General features: G+C 34.1%; 1 protein-coding gene and 1 long non-coding RNA gene across 3 annotated transcripts; one reads left to right on the forward strand and one right to left on the reverse strand.

Annotated features, from left to right (window-relative positions):
* Window positions 1–3110: 3110 nt before the first annotated feature.
* Window positions 3111–14065, reverse strand: LOC145597929 (golgin candidate 6-like). Of its 2 annotated transcripts, XM_081654202.1 has the most exons (21): window positions 13892–14065; window positions 13431–13487; window positions 13237–13298; window positions 12653–12705; window positions 10569–10696; window positions 10431–10483; window positions 9191–9337; window positions 9028–9101; window positions 8614–8683; window positions 8268–8321; window positions 8095–8190; window positions 7556–7606; window positions 7385–7471; window positions 7158–7271; window positions 6985–7056; window positions 6661–6846; window positions 5975–6078; window positions 5824–5872; window positions 4920–4985; window positions 3958–4731; window positions 3111–3836 (listed from the first exon to the last, which is right to left on the reverse strand). In XM_081654202.1, the coding sequence occupies exons 3-21, from the start codon at window positions 13258–13260 to the stop codon at window positions 3294–3296; spliced, it is 2745 nt and encodes a 914-aa protein (XP_081510328.1). In that variant the 5' UTR covers window positions 13261–13298; window positions 13431–13487; window positions 13892–14065; the 3' UTR covers window positions 3111–3293. The 2 variants fall into 2 exon arrangements, with proteins under 2 accessions (XP_081510328.1, XP_081510327.1); XM_081654201.1 differs by lacking the exon at window positions 13431–13487.
* Window positions 14066–15882: 1817 nt separating this feature from the next.
* LOC145599434 (uncharacterized) lies at window positions 15883–16634 on the forward strand. The gene is made up of 2 exons (XR_014103753.1): window positions 15883–16008; window positions 16381–16634. It is a non-coding gene; the product is annotated as an uncharacterized LOC145599434 (long non-coding RNA).
* Window positions 16635–21638: the final 5004 nt, after the last annotated feature.

The following is a 21638-nucleotide window of genomic DNA, read 5'->3' on the forward strand; positions in this document are numbered from 1 at the left end:
CAGATTTGGGATCGATTGCAACTTCTGGAAGGTTTTCTAGATTGCACTTGTGGTGCTATGAAACAGTGCAGTTGTGGCATGCTGAAGAAGATTTTGGAAGCTGATCAGCGCAACAAGCTGATGCAACTTCTTGCTGGTCTGAACAAGTCGATCATATGATCAAGTTAAGACGAACTTATTGAGTTATGATGTTCTTCCTCCTGCTACAAAAGCATATTAAATGCTTCAGCAAGTTGAAACTCAGAAGAAGTTGAATGATGCTGTTGATTTTTTACCTGAGATTAGTGCATTAGCAACTACTAGTGGTGGTACTAGTTCCAGTTTTCAGCAGAGGAAGGATTATAAGAAGCAGAAGTATGATAAGTTTTGTGATCATTGCAAGACTAGAGGTCATACTATTCAAGATTGTTACAAGATAATTGGCTATCCTGAGTGGTGGTCATCACTGAAAGCAAAGTCTTTTATGAAGACTGCTGCTAATGTTTAGACTAATTCTGGTATTCTTGGAAAAGCTCCAATGGAATTTATTGATGGAGATCCTACTATGGTGTCAGCTGTATACCAGCAGGTTGTCAAGATGATGCAGAATGGCAAGGAAATGGCATTTGATCCTATCACTGCAATTAATTTTGTAGGTATAACTTCTGTTTGTAATGCTCAATTAATGCAAACATGTTATGATCAGAATGCTTAGATCATAGATACTGGAGCATCAGATCATATGGCATCAAACTTAGCTTTGTTCACTACTTTACCGTATTTAAAATCACATATAACAACAGTAGGATTACCTGATGGATCAATTAAACATGTTAAATATTCAGGAACTATTCAATTAACTCCTGATATTCTCATCTTTGATGTTCTGTATATACCATAATTTAGGCACAATCTTCTTTCTGTAGGAAAATTACTTGACCAAACTTCTCTTTTGGCTATTTTTAGAAAAGTTCTTGTGTTTTTCAGGATCTTCTCACTAAGCAAGATAAAGCTTATGGAGTTAAGTCTTGTGGTCTTTAAAAGTTTTCAAGCCCTTCTTTACATTCTTCCCAAAATAATAGTCATTCTGATATTGTTGTAGATAATACTATTACTTCAGTTTCTAATAAGCCTATTATTGATGTATTACATGCTAGGTTAGGGCATTTGTCTTTAAGTAAAATGAAACATGTATCAGAATTGTTCTCGGGCAATAATACTTGTGATTTTAATTGTGAAGTGTGTGTTTTTGCAAAGCATCATAAAATGCCTTATTCTTTATTTGATTTTGTGGCTGTTGCACCATTTGATCTTGTTCATATGGATCTTTGGGGGCCTTATGTTCACGGTTCTTTGTTTGGAGCACATTATTTTCTGACTATATTGAATGATAATACTAGAACTACTTGGACTCATCTTATTCATGATAAGGCTCAAGTGGAGAATGTTATAGCTGGTTTTCTTGCCTATGTTGGGAATCATTTCAAGGTTACAATTAAGACAATTCGATCTAACAATGGTACTGAGATTTTGAAAGAATTTTGTACTTCCCTATTCTTGAGTAAAGGTATTGTACATTAGAGAAGTGTTCCTGGTAAACCTCAACAAAATGGGAGGGTTGAGAGAAAACATAGAAGTTTGTTGGAGATAGCCAGAGCTTTGATGTTTCATGCAGCTTTGCCTATCAAATTCTGTGGTGATTGCATATTGGCTGCAACATATTTGCTAAATAAGATTCCTAGTTCTGTTTTGGGTCGGTTGAGTCCTGCTGAGAAGTTGTTTGGAGTCAAGCCTGATTATTCCAACCTCAGAGTTATTGGTTGCTTGTGTTACCCTTATCAAAAGATACCTGATAAGTTTTCTCCTAGATCCAAGAAATGCATATTTTTGGGATATCCTTATGCTCAGAAAGGGTATAAGCTTTATGATTTAGATACTCATAAGATAGTCTTAAGCAGACATGTGCATTTTGTAGAGCATGTGTTTCCTTTCAAGGATATCAAGTCAAATGATGTTATACATCAGCATCATATGTTTGATTTGCCTTCTATTTCAGTTCAGACTGATGAGCTGACTCATAGTTCATCTTCAGAGTCCTCTATTCCTGTTTTAAAGTGATAAGATTGGATTTTTGTTTAATCTTATTATCTTTACAAAACCCTACTTTGTGAACTGAGGAACCTTTATAAATATAGAAGTGACACAGTGAAGCAAAGTGAGAGTTTTAAGCTTGAAAACCACTTTGTGCTTAAGAGTAAGTTTGCCAAAGGTTTAAGCTTTATCGTTTTGATTTGGGATTTCATGTGTAGCTTTGAAGCTTTCCATTTATGTGTTAAAGTGAGCCTTTGTGTTGTAATTGGTTTTTGGGGAGTTTGTGGATTATTGACAATTCACATTTGAGTGTAGGAGTTTTAATTCTCTAAAATTCAAGTGGTAGCTGTGAAAGCACAGTGAGTAAGCTTCAGTGAGGAAGCAGAGTGTAGGCACTTGAGTAGTGCTGAGAGAACCTGAGTGGGTCTCAGGTTGGGTAAGATAGGTTCCTATCAGGTAGCAAGTCTCCTTGGTGGAACTTGTGAAAAAGGTCTCTAATAATAGCTTGTACTAGAAGAGTTGCCTACAATAGTGGAGTTTGTTTAAAAGTTCCGAAAAGGGCCAAGGTTTTACTTCCAGTTAGGCCCTGGAAGGTTTCCTCGTAAAATCTTGTCGTGTTTTTATGTTTTGTTTTTTATTTCCGCATAAGTTTCACAATTGGAACCTACTACTATTCACCCCCCCTCTCGTAGTAGTTGATCTAAACTCACAACTTCTTACATTCGGCGAAAGTTGTCATTCAGCTTGTGTAAGATATACAACGATTGTATAAGATATTTATTTAACAGGAGAAACAGACTCCGTATAAGGTAAGCTAATTCATGACAAACGTGGATCACCTTATTAGTTTTAACCTGCTTGTTTTTCAGTTTAGAACTTAACATGGCATTTTACAGATTTTGCATGCCAATTCCCTCCCAAAGAAACATTCATGTAATTACTAATTAGTCTTCAATCGATCGATGTACATGATACGCCCAACTTGGTGAGGTGTTTTTAATTGATCTTAGGCAGTGATTATTACAAAGTACTTCCAAGAGTAACTTCGAATTCTGGCTCACATAACGGATTATAATCCAATTCCTGTGTACCATCAACAAATCAACTGTACAACTGACTAGAGATAATGTACAGGACATGGTAATAACTTAACACATGCAAATAAATAAATACGTAATTCTGCAAGAGTGGATAAGAAAAAGAGATTTTACATAGTTCATAAATCACTCCTCATCATCTTCATCATCATCGTCTGGTAAGCCAGTATCGTCTCCAACTCCTTCAAGCAGCTGGTCAACATCCTCCCCAAGCTCCAGCAGCCTAGCAGTAAGTCTCTCGACTTTGCTTTGCTCTTGCCCTAAGCAAACAAGTAAATCATTTAACTCTGCCTCACTATCCTTCTGTGCTTCTTCTCTCGCTTCCTCTTTGATTGCCTCGATATCTGGGTAAGGTGAAGCGCCCCCACTTCTTAAAGTCTTAACCTCTTTCTCTAGTTGGGAGTTGGCCTGTTCCAGACTGCAATAAGCATCGGATAAGCTCTTCAACTCAGACTCCATCTTACTAGCCAAATTCTGGTACATGGAAACATCATTTCCAAGTTTAGCATTCTCATTCTTGAACATCTCAAGTCGCTGAGTTGCTTCTCGAAGTTCTCTGCGGTATGTCTCCACCTGGACTCTCTCTGACGGCCCACTAGTCTTTTGCTCAGACCCTGTGCCTGACATAGCCATGCCTTCAGCTAAGCTAGCATTACGGCCAAGGAGATCCTTCACGAGACATAATAGTTCACAATTTATCAAAGTCATTTCCATTGGTTCACAATAAATGAAAGAAAACTAAAAATTGGAAGGAATGGAGGTAGATAAAGGCTTCAGATAAACTGTTTACCTGGATTTCAGAGCACTGTTTCTCCACGAAGGTTTTAAGACGCTTAATATAATCCCCATCACTTTCCCCACTTCTTTGATCCAATTCAGCAGGAACAACTGCCACCTTTGCTTTTGGATTACTATAAACCTCGACAAATCTCTCTCTTATGTTAGCTTCCAAACTACCAACCATTGCAACAAAGCCAGCATCAAAGAGTGAAGCCAGAATTGGATGCACCTCATTATCAGTTCTCTTATCCGTCACACTAGCATCATTTTGTTCGTTGTCAACATCCTCCATACTAGCACCATTGGATCTAGTCAAAGGTTTGTGCTCAGAAAGCTTCTTGGAGGAAAACAGGAAGTTCTTTTGCATCTCATCAAACTTCAGAAAGAATGAGGTAAGCCCAGCTTTTTGACTGATTGTATCAACTATGCCGTAAGAATCTTTACCATTTTCAATACACTTATTGTACAGAACACACTCTCCCAAAAGAACAGCAGCTAGCCCCCGAGTGAATACCGTTGCAGATTGATTTGAGAGCAACTCAAGAAGATAGGTGAGATGGGGGCGTGCATCAAGAAAACAATCCACCGCACTAGGGCAATCAACAAGCCATACTATCAGAAGTTTTAGAATCATTTCCTGAATGTAAAGATCTGCTTTGCCATTTGACTTTCCATCTTTATTATCCATGGAAGAAGAAACAGCCAAGTACTTTACCATGCGGTGCATTAATGGCTCAGGAGTCCCCATAGACTGCATTGTTGCCCCCAGCTCAACTTTTAAAGCCTGAAATTTTTATTAAATTAAATTACAACAACGACATGTAAGCATAACACAGGCCAAATATAAGCTGGAGAAGGTGAATTAGAAGGGGCAATGAGATAAGAGATTATGGGTTTTCCGGTGGGAACAGAAGTTTAGAACATAAATATAAGATGATTAGTACAGAGAAATAAATAAATAAGAAAATATACCTTCTCTTTGCACTGGGTGTTGTCCTTCAGCATATGAGACAAAACACTAGCAGCCCGTGCACATATCTGCACCAACAAAAAATAAATAAATACTATTACTGACCGTTTTATAAACCAAGTAACTATAGTAGACAAATGGACATTGACGGAAGTAAAATAATACAGGTATATATGTTATGTATGAAGAGAACAGGAAAAATGTTTAACAAAAACACTAAGTCTTCTATTTTCCATTTCTTCTCTATTATTTCAAAGGAAAGGGAGGTTTCACTTTAAATTTACTCTTATGGAGGTATCATAGTAAGAGATTGTGACATCAGCTAATACTTGGAGGCCTACACAACCACCATATGCCATTTAAGATGTCGGAGTTTCAACACTGCTTACCATTTAAAATATAGCATGGGATGGTTTTGAGCATATGCAAGGTTAGTGACCGCATAGGGCCCAAAAAAAGGGGCCTCAATTTTGGAATTTTGTTATATTGTGTATTACTTTCAATATATACAAAGAGAAAACATGTGCATCATACATTTAATTTTTGGGTTTTGACAATGAACTTTGAATCCTGCTCTTTTAATTTTCAATTTTATCATAAAATTGATAATTAAGTAAAGTTTTTTGTTTCGTTAATAAAAATTGTGTATATTATCTTTGAATTTATGAATTAAGGGCCTGATTTTAAAAAATTGCACAGGGCCTTTGTCGTTGTTGGCATTCATAGCCCTTCTCCTGTACAGCAAGACTAACAGTTAATGTCAAGATAGAATTCATGAAGTTAGTCACAAACATAGGTTTGCAAATTGCTACAAAGACCATCAATGGATTGACTGAAAACATATACTCATAATATGTTCGTTGTTATAGGTTCTTTATCAAATCGCCAATATATATCAAATATTACCTCAAGATCACCATCACTTTCACTCATCGACAGACCATGGAGCAGCATACTGCAAAACAGAGACCTTTTCTGAATAACTACCTTAATCAAACAATACTGCAAAGATAAAGATGGGAAAAAAAAAAAAATAGGTGGGATGTCAGAAAAGAACCTTCCAAATGACATATTTACATCATCTTCTAGTGGAGCATGAGCCATTGACTGTGGCTGGGGTGTCAATGTGGATGCTAATAGTCTCTGACCATCAGGATTATTCTGTTTAAAGCAAGGTAGACAAAAAAAAAAAAAAAATCATTTCCAACCATCATGGCCCGTATGGTAGCAGTTTGTAAATAATGGCAATGAGAATGAATTTAAATGTAATTTTAGCAAGCAAAATAACATCATAGTGTCTATACTCTATAAGTCATTACCAAACTTGTGTTTTTCTTCAAAAATTTCCATTACCGCCTAATACTACCCCACAAATCGTAATGGTTGGTAATGAACATTTGTGAAGAAAAATTGATAATTTGGAGTGAACTAGCATTACCATGGGAATGAACACTAATTTTACTTTCATATTTCAGTAAAAAATTCAGTCACGTACCACCATTTTTTACCACTCGCCAAGAGGGCTATCAGTGACATACCAATTCAGTCCTCCCATGGTCCTTAAAGACTATATCAAAAAAGCTAATGGACTAGGTTATGGCTCCTTACAGCACTATCTGTTCATCACATACTCCATTTCTCCCCATTTTTTCCCCCATTCTATTTTTTTTTTAAAAAAAAATAAATAAATAAATAAATTAATTAATTAATTAAAAAAGTCATTCTAGACTTCAGGTTACCTACCTCACAAAAGTTCTTGAAAACATAATCGGCATCAATAAACTCTTGCATGCTAGAAGTTCGCAAAATGATTCGAAGGATGGAATTTAGAGCAGGTTCTACTTGTGGTTCTTCTCCAAGCACTTTACTAGCGAGCTCATCAATGTTCTTAGGATGTCGAGCAATCATATCACCAATACAATGTAGTGCCTGAAACAATTTAGCAACACTATTGTGAAGATTATGGTTGCACACATCACCAGTAGAGAAAACAGCATCAACAATAGTAGGATCCGTCAGGATGAATAATACTACCAACAGAGAACCATAAAGAAGAATTTATCATACCGCACAACGAACAGTAACAGGAGCCCATTGGCTTTCAACTCCTAGCATAAGGAGATAATCCAATACTTTTCTCTGCAATAAATGAGTAGAAGATATAAAAAATAAAGATTAAAAAAATTCCCTCTCAAGGCAAGCAAAAACAAAAGTGCAATAAAAATAAGGATTTGACAAACCTGAACCAAGACAGTTTTGTTGGTCATACTATTCGTATCTTTCCCTGTTTCAGCTTGTGGGCCACTGGCTATCAGCAGATTAACAGTCTCCAATGTGCTGAGCAGATTTATTGTCTACTGGTATGATGGTTTTTAACAGGAGAATAAAAGATACCAGTGAGCCATTCAAAGTCAAGAACATAGTTTTTACAAATAAACAACTGTATCAGGTTACATAAGTTTCCAACCTTTTGCTGTGTAAAGCTATAAGAGACTCCTCGAAGCCTCAAAAGTGATATTATAGGATCAAATCCCACTGTCTCCCTCAATAGAGTCTAATCCACGGATGTGAAAGGACATAGTTAGCAGTAGGATAAGGTCAATATACAACCAGGCCAACAAATTCATTAGGAACTTACCTGATTAGAGGTATTGTTACGCAAAATATTATTCAAGAGTTGAAGACAATCCTGCGGAAAAATGAAGTAAGCATAAGCTCTATTAACTTCAGATCATTCAGGCCGTAAAAATAAACAGTATCAAACAAAGAGAAGCAAAGGCATCAGAGCTCTAAGTTCAAAATCCAAATGTCATTCTTTAGCATCAGGTTACAAGGATGTGTTATTGAGAAGACTGAACATACCAAGCCCAAGTTCATAACAATCCAATTTTTGGTAAGAGATCTAAGTCTTTTATAGATTGACAAACAAGAATCTAAAGAGGAAAGGATAGCATAATTGATGCAATTTGGTGCAACCTTACAGAGTTACGGGGTTTTATTTCATGTTGCTACTTGTTATACAGCATGACTGACAAATATTTTAAGACAGCTATTCCTCTTATTTTGTTAGTATACAAATTTTTTTACTATAATTTCTTTTGTTAAGAGTAAAGAAGAAAAGCTTCCCAAAGTATGGATAGACGCACAATTGCACACTGAGTCTGAGAATCAGCTCACCTGAACAACAACTCCACCATCCGAACCACCTTCCTCTTTCATAATGGTAAATATCTTCTCAAAAGCTCCTTCAAACACTACAATTTTTTGTATTTCCTACATAAAAGAAACAATAATTAGTAAACACGATGCATGCCAACTACTCAAGTAAAGCTTCAATGAGGAATTCCAACCTCAGCTGCACGAGTCAAATACGTAAGGAGCAGCAATGCCTCATTGCGTATAACCTAGCAAAAAGACCAGATAACATGTTTCAGCAAGGCCCAAAATAATATCGAGGGGAAGGCAAAACAAAAGGTAAAATGAGGGGGGAAACAGAAGCATTTTTAACAAAGTATGTATGGCAAGTATACATAATATTAGAAAGTCATATCCAGGGATTACCCAAAAAAAAATAAAAAAAGGTATGGCATCCCAACTTAATATCAGTAAGATAACTATTGTGAAAACCAGTTATACATATTTATGTCAGACCCGGAGCTACTGCAAGAAAATTTAGCATTTCTATTAACACATTACCTCACGATCCATCAGCATGTCCATTAGTCGAGTTATGCCACGAGGAATTGTCAAGATTGACTCTTGTAATCTGAACATCAGTGCATCATGAGTCACTATACAGCTCAAAAAATAATACTTCCTCCTTTTTTTTTTTTTAGTTGACACGTTTTGTCTTTTGACACTATTCATAAATTGTACTTTGACTAGCTTTTGTGATTTATAGCTACGACAAAACATAGTCATGTGGTAACTTGTTTGAATCGTCTCAATGTAAATTTTATTAATATCAACTTTTTATAGATTTTTACACGATAATTAGAGATATTCATCGTTAAAATTGTGTGTCGGCAAACACGATAGAAAAATATGTTAGCTAAAAAAAGAACGGAGGAAGTAGACTATAAGAGGGAAAATATACAGGTAGACAAACACCTGTTTAGCGAATTTGTGAGAAGAGCAGTTAATACTTGTAGGGTATAGTATCTTACATAGAAATCATCCTCTGCCTGAAAGGTGAAAAAAATTGCACATTAGACAAACAAAGAACTCAGTTAATTATATGACTAAATGAATCAGATTAATAAACAATTCTCACCAACAAGCTGAGAAGGAGAGATATGTTGTCTACTTCTCTTGATAATAAATCAGCATTCAATTTAGATGGCTCTACTTCAATCTTTGCCATTTTTACATGATTAAGAGGAGTTAAAGAACTAACAAGGGTTTCTAAAGCACCCCGAATCTGTATGCATCAAGTAGAAAATATGTTAGTGACTCGACATTTATAAGCAACTATCAGGCTACAAAGAAAATACATAATGGGCTCTGTTCTGCTAAGTAAACCAACCAACACTGTTATTCACTGGAAAGTATGGGGAAAAAAGGTTCTACGTATTAAGCACAGTGTCAGTATCTGAAGGAAAAAATTACAAAGATAATATGGTCTACGCTCTACAGTAACAAAACCCCAAATATTTGTGCCCATCACAACATGAATATCATTCAGGCAAAAGGAAAGATGAAACCAGTAGTTTTAAAAATGTCAAACTTCAGATATTCCCTCTGTTCTTCATTGATCTTTCTACTTTCCATTTATGTGTGTACCCCTTATATCTTTCTACTTTTACTTTATTCCTTTCAAGGAAAATAAAAATAAATGGACCCCCCCCCCTCCCTCTTTAGTTTTTAATTGTTACAATGAAGAAGAAGATTAATGAGATGGAGGAAGTACACAGTTTGAACTCAACCCCCCCCCCCCCCCCCCCCTCTCCCTCTTTAGTTTTTAATTGTTACAATGAAGAAGAAGATTGATGAGATGGAGGAAGTACACAGCTTGAACTCCAGAGTCACTGGAATTCCCTAAACTGCAGTAAGTTCAATATCCACCAGGTTGGAAAATTTGAGATCCGTCTCTTGTCATCTCAGTTACTCAGAATAGAAGCTTTACTAGAAAGTATAATGTACAGAGACGAGTCTAGTGGATCGATAAAAGAGATAAACAATAGAAATTTTATGTTTGAAAAATCATAGGGAAGTCTGGGAAGCACAATGAAGGACCCTCATATAGAGTATATTTGAATTCCAGGAAAGGATTGTAATAAACGTTGAATTGAATCTATTAAGATCCCACATAATACTTTATTGTCTTATGTTTTCGTGAAAAAGGTACAGTGAAAGTTTTTGCTGATATTATAAAATTGTATGTAGCACTTAATATGGGATGGTAGGAGTTCATTAATGAGCATATGATAAGTAAATACAGCACTAGTAGCAGTATCATATACATCACTAATAGTTAGTAAAAATATTGTCTAATAAAAGTGAAGAATTCAAACCATTTCTACGTCATCTCGCTCATCCTTCAGCACACTTAGCAATACTGGCATGCCTGCAAACCCAAAAGAGTAAATATGAGAGAAATCAATCTAGTTATTGCAGTCCAAGAAGTATTTAACCATGAGAAAGATACCAACCCATTGCTCCAAAAGCTAGCTGTGCAGAATGGTTTTCTGCAACAACAGATTGAAGTTCAACCATTGCCATCCTTCTATCCTCAGCCTTTGCACCATTATTTATTCGATCAAGCAACCGTTCAACATAACTATCAACCAAAGAGAACCAATGATTCAGCATATACAGTGAGGAGTGGAAAGATCACAAAAATGGCAATATTACCTACCTTTCAAGAAAATCACAGGCTCCTACTAATAGAAAACAAGATAAATCTCCTAATACTATTCATGCTTGCAGATATAGGAGAAACATTAGGCTCTACATTTTCTGTCATACCTTTTGACGCTCTGTATACTTGTATAGGTCCCTTATCCCTGCCAAATTACCCCTTTTCTCTCCCCAACATCAATATACAATTTACAAGAAAGTTCCCGGTTATTTGCAGAAGAATGCAATTGATGATAGAATGCTTTGCTAGATGTGTCACAAAATCATGGTACTTGGCAGAGCTAAGGGTGATGGAAAGAAGGAAAAGTAGGGATAAAGTGACAAGCTTTTCTAGTGTGGATGCAAGACTCAAAAACATTTAATTTAGTTGACCTATGTAATTATTAGTTGAGGATTATTCTATAATTCAAAGTTACAATAGGTTATTTGGACTAATTTTAGTTACTTAATGGACAACTTGTGGGCTTACGCCTGTTTCATCTGATTGACTTCAACACATTAACCTTGCGTGTTAGTTAGAATTATTATTAATTTAGGGTTTATGGTAGTTAGAAATTGTCTTGAGAGGCTTGTTCTCTCCAAAGTGCTAACACAAACTAAAAATAATACTCAACAAAAATCTCCATAAATTTCTCTCACCAATCTCCTCTTCATATAGCATTTCCTTCCTCTTTACGAGTTAACGCTGATTTTAACAACTAATTATGCTTTGCCTACACTACTACCCCTATCTATTAGTCTAGTCTATTACATACTTGTATACTTGTATAGTTGTATTATCTTTTATTTCCAGGTCTTAATGCAAAATTTTAACTTCTTTCCCCAGCACTTTTCTGGCACAAATTTCTAGTTCATTACAACCCATTAAGCTTCATTCAAATCATTCCCATTAGGAAATGAGCAATCTTTAGCCTGATAATACACCTCCCAATAACCTTCCATCTATAAAACTTTGATCTCCCTCTTTTCAGCACAATAATTTACCTCCCCAAATTGTCCATAAAAAAGTCATACTTACTCCATTCCACAAAAATTGCAACAATTACCATTTCCGGAAGTTTCACAAATATTGCAACATTTCCGTATTTGCACATGTTTTCTCTCTTTTGCTCTCCTAATCACATGGGTCCCCATATTTATTCCTCTCTATCCCTCTCCTCTTCTTCAAATTCGTGTTCCATCCCCAGTTTGCAATATTTAGGGAACAAAGGAAGTATGATTTACCCCCAAAATCTTTAGCATTGGAATATTATCAGTTTATCACATTTAATTGAATGTACAGATAGCTACACCAACCTTTAACCCCAAATCCAACAGCAATATTATTCATTCATCAACTAAGTTTCAAGTAATCCTATAACGCTTCAATCATATAACATAATGTACCACAGGATCAAACTTCAAAAATCCCTGGCATAATGGGAGACAAGCTTCTCTTTCAGATCCTTGAAGACTTATTGCTATAATTGAAAGTGAAGGTTTTATCTGCCCATCATAGTCATTCAACTAAACCTCGAAATGCATTCAGTTAAGGTTCTTGAAGTGTCATTCTAATAATAACAACTTTCTTCATCCGAAATCAATATCAACATAATAAAATATAGGATATGACACTGTTTAATCAATGAGCCTCCATCGCAGTTTGATTATTCTCATGTTCTCCTTGTTACTACCCTTTATAAGAGTATATAGGGATAGCCAAAGACAAATCATAACTACTTTAGAAAATGCAACTTTTTACAAAGATCCTAAAATAGCTAATCTGACTATTATTTCCAAATGGAGGGAGAGGTTAGTTAAAATAAGCCATAATTCCCAGTATATTTCATAGAAAATGTATGTAAATTAGCCACTGAAAACATGCACAACAACTCACCTATCTTCATTTGAAGTAGCATTATCATTTCCGAACACACGCCCAACAACTCCCTGTCAAAAGATTGCCAAAATTTCAAAATGCTCTTAGTGCTGTCAAAAGATAATTCAATATAAAAGGCAAACAAAAATTCAAACTCCCAATGCTTACATCAACTACAAGCATTATTAAGGAAACTCATTCCCCAAGAAAGTCAATATAGACTAGTATACAATTATTTCTCAACATTAACAAAAAAATTACCCCAATTTTCCAACGCCTACAAACAGGCTCCCACCTAATTGCCTAAGGCTGAGTAAGGAAGCTGCGGTACAAAGCCTTATCCCATAGATAATAAAATAGTACACAAAAACCCGAAAATACACTCTAAGTTTATAAATGCCCTGACTCGACACTATCTTTGACCTCACATTGATCAATTCAATAACAAGATGCATAATTTATGATGCTGCCATAGTGCCAAGAATAGTAAAACGACTAACATCACATTAATCAACAATTATCATCACACCCGAAATCACAGATGAAATGTGAGTAAAAGTTTACAAAGATAGATGACATATGCAAGAGGGATTGAGATGAACCTTATAGCCAGATACAAAATCCATCCTAATTAACCTGCCACTTCAACGGCGTTCGTGCTAACCTGAACATCAGTAATTCACAGAAAAATGTAAATTAAAATTTGTAACCCCAAATGATTGAATTATTATCCAATATCAAATGATTAAATTTGGAGTCTTTAAACTCTTGAATGTCAGATTAAGCTGTCCCTAACCGAAGGCAAGCGGGGCAGCCGCCGAGGCCGAGAGAAGGTTCTTATTCTAGTTTCTTCCTGACATTAAAGGGTTATAAGGTTATATAAACCAAAGTCTGCAACACATTATCAACTAATTTTGATTCAAAGTTTCTTCATGACATTAAAGGGTTATACTACGTATAAACCAAATTCTGCAACACATTACCAACTAAATTTGATTCAATTGTCAAACCAACTCGAAAATCTACATTAAATTCTCCTCGCTTAAGAATATGAATTAATTAAATTCTAGCAGTGAAATCAGTTGTTATGATCTTTCATAACTTGAGTGATTATAATCAATACTACAATAATCCACATTAGAAGATCCCTAATTTGAGTATACTGATAATTAAATCAATAATCAACGATTAACACTATATCGTGAAATTTGATCCCTAAATTGATGTTCGATAATTAAAATAAATTTGAAATCTTACTTGAGAAGGTGCTTCAATTGAGAAGAGAGAGCTCAGAAGTCGCTTCAATGGAGAATTGAGAGTACGCTTCAATGGAGGAGAGAGGGGGAAGGGTGTGCAGCGAGGCAGGGTAAGTTCGTGATGAAATAAGATCCAAAAGAGGAAAAAGAAAAATTAGACATAGGAGGAGTACAAAATCGAGCTTTGCCCAGTTAATATGCGATATTGACAATGAATGTCAATATAGTGCAAATTCGCAAATACATGGAGTTCGCTGATTATTTTAATATTTTATCCAATTGGTGGTGTGCTGGCATTTAACTCCCACGTTAGTCAAAGGTTAACCTTATTTTTGCTTCCCGTTTTGACTTTCATTTTTACATCTCCGCATCCGTTATTTTCGAAATGCTCTGCAATCTACAGAAAATTTGAGGGGACCTTCGTGGGTGAGTCGGAATTCAAGGTTTGAGGCTCAATTTCCAGCAAAGTCTTGGAGGGTCGTCGGCTCCAGCAAATTAATAGACCATCGTACCCTTAGTGAAAGTCTGGAAAAGACCGTTGTAACCCCATATTAACACAGCTCGTTAATATCGCATATTAACGAGTATTTTCTCGTACAAAATCCGAGTTTAACTTGGTTTTTTTTTTTGAGAGCAAATCCAAGTTTAACTTGGTTTGTCTATCTGGTTCAGGCAAAAGTATTTTTTGGTATTTTGCTTTCCAATTTCATTTAATTTAATATAGGAAAATTAACAATATTTTTGTAATTTTTTTTTTTTTGCACGGTAAACTACGGGGAGAAGGAGGGACTAACCATCCCTGCACCTCCTCATTCCTCAATAACTAAACCTCAAAGCATCTAAAATTGATTTTACCACACTTTTTTTTGAAGTGCTTTCCATAAATAATGCTCCCAAGAATTGTAATTCCATAAAAATAGTCATTATCTTATTAATTCTAAGATTACTGTCCACGTCAGCGGTTTAGATGAATAAATATTTTTTTCGGGTTTTTGATGAAACCGTTACTTGAAGAAGCGGTTTATGTAGGAAAACCACTACTTCAAGTAGCGGTTTCCACCCAGGTGTTTCGAGGGTGGGGGGATGGGTTTCGTGGGTGTTTGGAGGGGCGGGGGAGGATTTTAGTTGGTGTTTCGAGGAGAGAGTGTGGGTTTACGGGAAGGGAGGAGGTAGTTCAAGGGGAAGAAAAGGGAGGGGCGACAGGACGGTAGGAGGAAGTGGATGGCCGGCGGGAGGATTACACTACTACAAATTAGGGCTAAGTAACCACTCATAAGACACCATTTATATCAGTTTAATGGTTTCTTAAATAAAGAAACCATTAACTTGAGAAATATGGTTTCTAAGGATAAAATAAGAAACCACTCTTCAAATAGGTATGGTATCTTTGATAAAATAAGATAAATTAAATCTAAATAAAGGGTTAAAGATACCATAACTAACGGAAATTGGTTTTTTAGCAAACTACTCGTAAAATGCGGCAAATTAATACTACATACGAAGTATTACCCAATACCCAATACCCAATACCCAATACCTAACAACCCACTAATCTTTTTTATAATTAAACCTTTTCTATTCCTCTTCACAATTCATCCAGAATATTCATGATTCATCTCTTTCTTCTCCTTTTCATCTTAGTTCATCCCTCTCTCAAGAAGAACACTTCGAATCAACAACAATATTGATTTTTTTTCCCCTTAAATTTACAAGAACTAGAATGTACTCGTGCTAATGCACGGGACATATGTTTATTTAGGAAAACAAATACTACTCATATTATAAGTGGAAGTTATAAATGTTTCTTTTAGAAAAAAGAAGTAATGGATTATTTAATTTAGAGATAGGGTAGTTATTTTACACACACACAACAAACAAAAAAATATAAAAACATATATATAAAAAATAAAATTAGAGATTGCACCAAATTGAAGCATTGGTGTTTTGGAGCGTTGTGGTTAAATGTTGAAAAAACAACTCTACAATTATAATATAGATATTGTTCTCAGTAAGCCTATCTATCAAAGCCCTCTATTAATTTGATAAATTTGTGGTTTCTCTCTCCTTGAATTCGTGTAGATCTAGTCAAATTGGGACTTATTTGGCTGTTTTAGCACGGTAATGGTGTTTTCTCACAACAAAACTTCATTTTTTCGATGTTCATTTGGTTTTGATTCGATGTTATTATCATTTTTTTTTATTGTAAAATTAGGATTTTCTGGTTTGTTTACATTTTGTTGTGTCATTGGGATTTCTTCAACTGGATTGTTGATTTATTGATTTTCGTTTTCAATTTTAGAAATTTTAGAGATTTTGATTTTTTAAAATTCTTTATAAAATTATAGGGTTCATTCTCTGTATTTCAGTTTAATTGTAGTAGTTTTTGGGTATAATCCGAAGAGAAAGGTTTATGGGTATAGACAATATTTCGATTTAATGGTTGAATTTATGTAGATCTTGTATGAGTTGAATTTTTGTATTGAATTTCAGATCCATAGACGGTGGTTGTACGTGGTGATGGCAATGCTTGAGCAACAAGGGTGGTGGAGATGCCGGAAGCTACTCGTACATTTTTGTTCGTCTTAAAAAAAAAAATCAATTACTAGATCTGTACCGGACGCAGTAGTTGATAATTAAGGTTGTATTGAGGGGTTATTGTATATTGTATCATTAATTAGTTTGTAATTATATCAATACTTCAGCATTGAAAGGAATGAAAAAGAAGTCAGAATGTTTATTTTATTTATTCTCCATAATTTTCATATTTACGTTTAAATGTGTTTTGTTTAATTTTGAATTCTGATTTTTTTTTATTATTATTATTATTATTATTATTATTAGATCTATTATTATTACATAAAAAGTCTAAGAGACCATAGTTGTAGCAATTCTAGTCTCTTATATTATATCTAAGAAACCACACTTCTGACAAAAGGAGTTAAATATAATACAGGGGACTCAATTCTTGCAAAATGTGGGGAAAGGGGACTCTATTTATTTTATAGAGAAAAAGGGGACTAGGGTTAAATTTCTGGTGTTAGGGGGTATTTTCAGGTGACTTAACTCACCTTTAGCCCAAGAAGAATTAAGTCCCCTCATTATTGCCTTGATTATACCAGACAAATTCAATCCCTTCATTAATAATTTCTGCTGATTGTTTTGAAAATATGGCTGTTTGAAATTAAGAAAGTACAACAACAATACAAAAGCTTTGTTCTTGAAATTTTTTTAATGTTTGTTATCCAAAAAAAAAAAAAATTCTTTCAATAATTTTTTAATGTTCTTCATCTTTCTGGTTTGTAGCTTATTTGTCTTGCATTTGTAGTAGAAGCACACATCGTAATTTTAGTGAAGGCTTGTAGGGCCCTAAATTTTTTTTTAAAAAAAAAAAAAAATTCGATAAGCCTAGTGTATATTGCAACAGAAGGTCATTAAGGAGAGTTTCTAAGAAAGTCAAGCATCCTTTTATGAGATTTCTAATATGCCCAAACTATAAATAAGTGGATGGGTGTAATTATATTAGGTGGTAGGTTGGTTGACAGTCCACGTGAGTCAGAGTTAGTTTATGAGATGGTCATGATTTTAATTAAAGAGAAATGTGGAGTTAGAAGGTCGAGGATGTAATGAAGATGATGAAGAAAATAAACATTCAAAGTATTGTAATTTTATGCTTTATTTTTGTTCCAAAAAGAGGAAGGAACTCTTTTTTTTTATTGGTCTTAAATTAAAATATTCACCAAAAAAAAAAAACAAAAAAAAAAACATACTCCTTTTTTTTAGTTGACCAAAGTGACTCAATTGTTTAATCAAGGGGACTCAATTCTTTAACCAAGGGGACTCAATTCTTTCCCTTATTTAATTAGAACCCACCGAAAACCCAAACCCATTCTAGCCCAGTCCCTTTTCTCTATATAAAATAAATAGAGTCCCCTTTCCCCACATTTTGCAAGAATTAAGTCCCTTGTTTTATACTTAACTCCAAAAGAAGTTTCTCATCCTTCTACTTAAACCGCTTAAAGAAAGACCTAAGACACCATACTTCTGTCAAGTTTGGTATCTAAGTAATATTTAAGAAATCACACTGAAAATGTGGTTTCTTATCCAAAGAGACCACTGAGATAGAAACCATACCATTCATGGTCTCTTAGGCCTATTTTAAATGGTTTCTTTGCAATTTTTTGTAGTAGTGTTATTGAGGTTAGTTTTCCAACGGGGTAAAGAGAATGGGGTGGTTGGATTTGGATTTCGGTAGGCAGTGGTGCTGGGGCAGGGAAGTGGGGGCTAGCTGGGTTTTTTTTTTATTTTCTTTTTCTATTATTTTTTTTGTCTTTTTTAAATATTTTTGGCTAATTAGGACTAAACACGTGATATTTATGAAAAAAAAAATTAACCTTCTCAATCGGTAATCGGTTAAAAGGGATTGAAGAAAGTAAATAACCCCCAAAGTTGGGATTATTCCAAAATAATCCAAAATTAGGACTATTAAAAGAAATTAGGGCAATGAAGTTGGAATTATTAATTATTTACAATTTTTCCTTATATACATATATTTTTTTTGAAGAAAAATTTTCCTTATATATATAGACTACTTGTATCCCAATAAAAGTTGTTTAAACAACTCATCATAATAACAGAGAAAGGATCAAACATATATCATTTTTGCTTGCCCCTCTCTTGCACCAAAAAATAAAAATAAAAAAATTCAAGTAAGACCCCATTCGCTTCACCTCATTTTCGTTGAATAGAATAGAATTATTTTTTACTTAACTGAAGGTTTTCATCCTATAGTTAAGGAAGCTAGGAAGGTCATTGTTCAGAGTGAAAATGAACCAAACGCCCTCTCTCTATTTTTATTTCCACTCAAACTAAATTAATTATACTAAAATAAAATTATTTATATTGAAGTGATACTATTGTTACTAATAAAAATTTATGTTTACTAATAATTCTTCGCAATTTCTATCTTACTCGAGTACCTTGCACATGGTAGCTTTACAAAATTTACGTAGTATGTTATTTTGATGTGAATTTTTTTATTATTATTTCAATTTTTATATATGCTAATTTTAAATAAGTACATGTTATCTAATACTTGCATTTTTTTTTTTGTTTTAAACATTGATTTCCACTATACTTTTTTTCCTTATAAAATTCATGTTATTTTGATGTGAACTTCTTATTATTTTAATTTATATTATGTTATTTTAAAATAAGTACATGTTATTTCATGCATGCATGCTGTTTTTTATACATGTCGTTGAAGTAAATAACATACTTTGTAAGTTCGTATTGTTTTAGCAAAATAACACAAGATTGAATATTTTAGCAAAATAACATAAGGTTTAGGCAAAATAACTCAAACATATTGGATATGGAGTACCATTATCTAGGTGTATATAATACTAAGGGCATGCCTGGACTCCATGTAATAATTAAGAGGATAATATTTAAGGGGGGCTAAATTTAATGAGGGGATAATACAGGGGGTAATATTTCATTTTTCATAGTTTGGCAACAATAATGTTGTAATAATTATGGAAGAAGAAGCTATAAGCAAAAATAATGGAGCTGAAAAAAAAATGAATAAGAGAGAAGACAAGAGGAGGGAGATGTGAAGGAAGGCTGAGGAGGCACGTGAGAGTAGTAGGCTGGGAAATATTTTGGGAGGAAAAAGTTACTCTGGGATGTTAGGTAAAAGTTACCCCCATTTTGAGGGGAATTATTTACCCTCTTTATTTGTTTCCCTAATGCCAAACCCATTTTTATTTCCAGAACAATTACTCTTGTATTTTTTCCTCCCAATCCAGGCGACCCCTAACTCTTATTCTTTATTATTTGTTCTTCAAGATTACTAACATTAAGAGATTTTAAATAATTTGAAATTAATTTTGCTAAACCAAACTTATTTTAAGTGAAATGAGTTTATTATTTATCAAACAATTAATACTCTATATTTTAAAGTGAGAAAAACGTACAGACCCTAATACCAATCAACTAGGAGTATATTTTAGGCACCTAACCATTTTTCATGTAAATCATAATGAAGCACGAAGTCAATATGCACATTAACTAATTTTAGTTTGAAAAATAAGGCAAATGAATGCATGTAATCTACACCCAGTCAACTTGGTGACCAATTCTTAATTACCATTTCTTAATTAACAGCTCCATGTTAACAAGTATGGTTTTACACGAAACCGATGATCACTTTTTATTTGTACCTTTGCTTCTAAATAAACCTAGCTAATTATTAATTCTTGTATATATATTTTTTCTACAGTATATACGACGAAGTATTATATAACTCTCCTAGTCATACGATTGTCCGATCGATACACAATAATGAGTTCTATTGGCAGTGATCAAGAGTTACGTTCGTCGGTGATGGTGATGCCAGGACATCGTCGTACCGGGTCAGGTTTTGCCACCTCAAAAAGAACTCGTCGAAATGGTGCTGAAAAGTCAGATGCTCAAACGCGTTTGGCTCAGGTTATTGCTAATAATCCGACTCCAACATATGATATTGTTTACGACGATGACGATGACGACAACAATGACTGGGATCTTGGCTTGCAGTTCGACCCTCCGTCTATGGTATGTCGTACAATTGAACTTCTACGTACTTACTAAGCTAGTTCCTATAATTGATTAATTGAAGTGCCTTACATATAGGTGATTAAATTAGAAACTTTAATTACTGGTAATTTAATTTGGTGACTATAGTTTGAAATATAGGTGGTTAGAAACTTAGAATAGTTGGTCAGCTTTTCATTTTGGTGACTTCAATTATTTTTCTAATAAGGTCAGGGTTTGAATCTCATTAACTATATTTCAAAAAAAGATTTCCCTTAATCCTAGCTTCCATTATTGTTAATATAGACTAATACTTACTTGGCTGATAAAGTGGTAATGATATATACTCTGTATGTTGTAGCCTTGTAGGTTACGTTGCATGCATCTAAATGTTGGCAATTGTTGGATCCCATGGAATTATAAAATTACCATTTCATAAGTAAACATACATGTAAGATGATGTAAAGAAAAAAAAAAAGTGTGCAAGTCAAATCCGATTAGAAAAATAAATTTAGATATAAACAAAAAGTTCAAATTAGATCAGCTAAATTAAAAATAAGTTCAAATTAGATCAGCTAAATAAAAAATAAGGTGAATAAAATATTATGCCAAATCATTAGATCAATTTAATTATTCTCACATACAAATAAACAAAAACAGTACAATGTGCTATATGGCGAAGAGTCTCTCCTTCAAATCTCTCCACTACTTTTGCTTTATTCTTCCACTCACCAACTACCTCCATATTTTATTACTTTCCCCAAATTCTCCTAAAGCTTCGCTCATAGAAAAATGAAGCAAGTATTTAAAAACGGAGGGAGTAGTTATATATAAATAAATACGGAGTAGATTATAGTCATTATGCATATGAGTTGATAGGATGCATATTTTTGTAAAGATATAATGGAGAAAAGAAATAAACAATTTTGAAAAGAATAATCTCAATACTATATCAAGATAGTCTTCACATTTTAATCACAACTTTTATTTGATTAACTAATCCTAATTATTACGGTAGTCTTCTCAAAACATCTAAAATGAACTTTAACCTGTAAAACCAGTAATTATTTATTTAATCTCTTCTGCTACCTCTATTCTCTCTCTTATCTCCACCTATGTGAATAAATTAAATGGTAGTTTTAGACACCATTAATTATTAATAATAATTAATTAAA

Source organism: Chenopodium album, chromosome 20 (genome assembly GCF_948465745.1).
Source record: "Chenopodium album chromosome 20, dcCheAlbu1.1, whole genome shotgun sequence".
NCBI lineage: Eukaryota > Viridiplantae > Streptophyta > Magnoliopsida > Caryophyllales > Amaranthaceae > Chenopodium > Chenopodium album.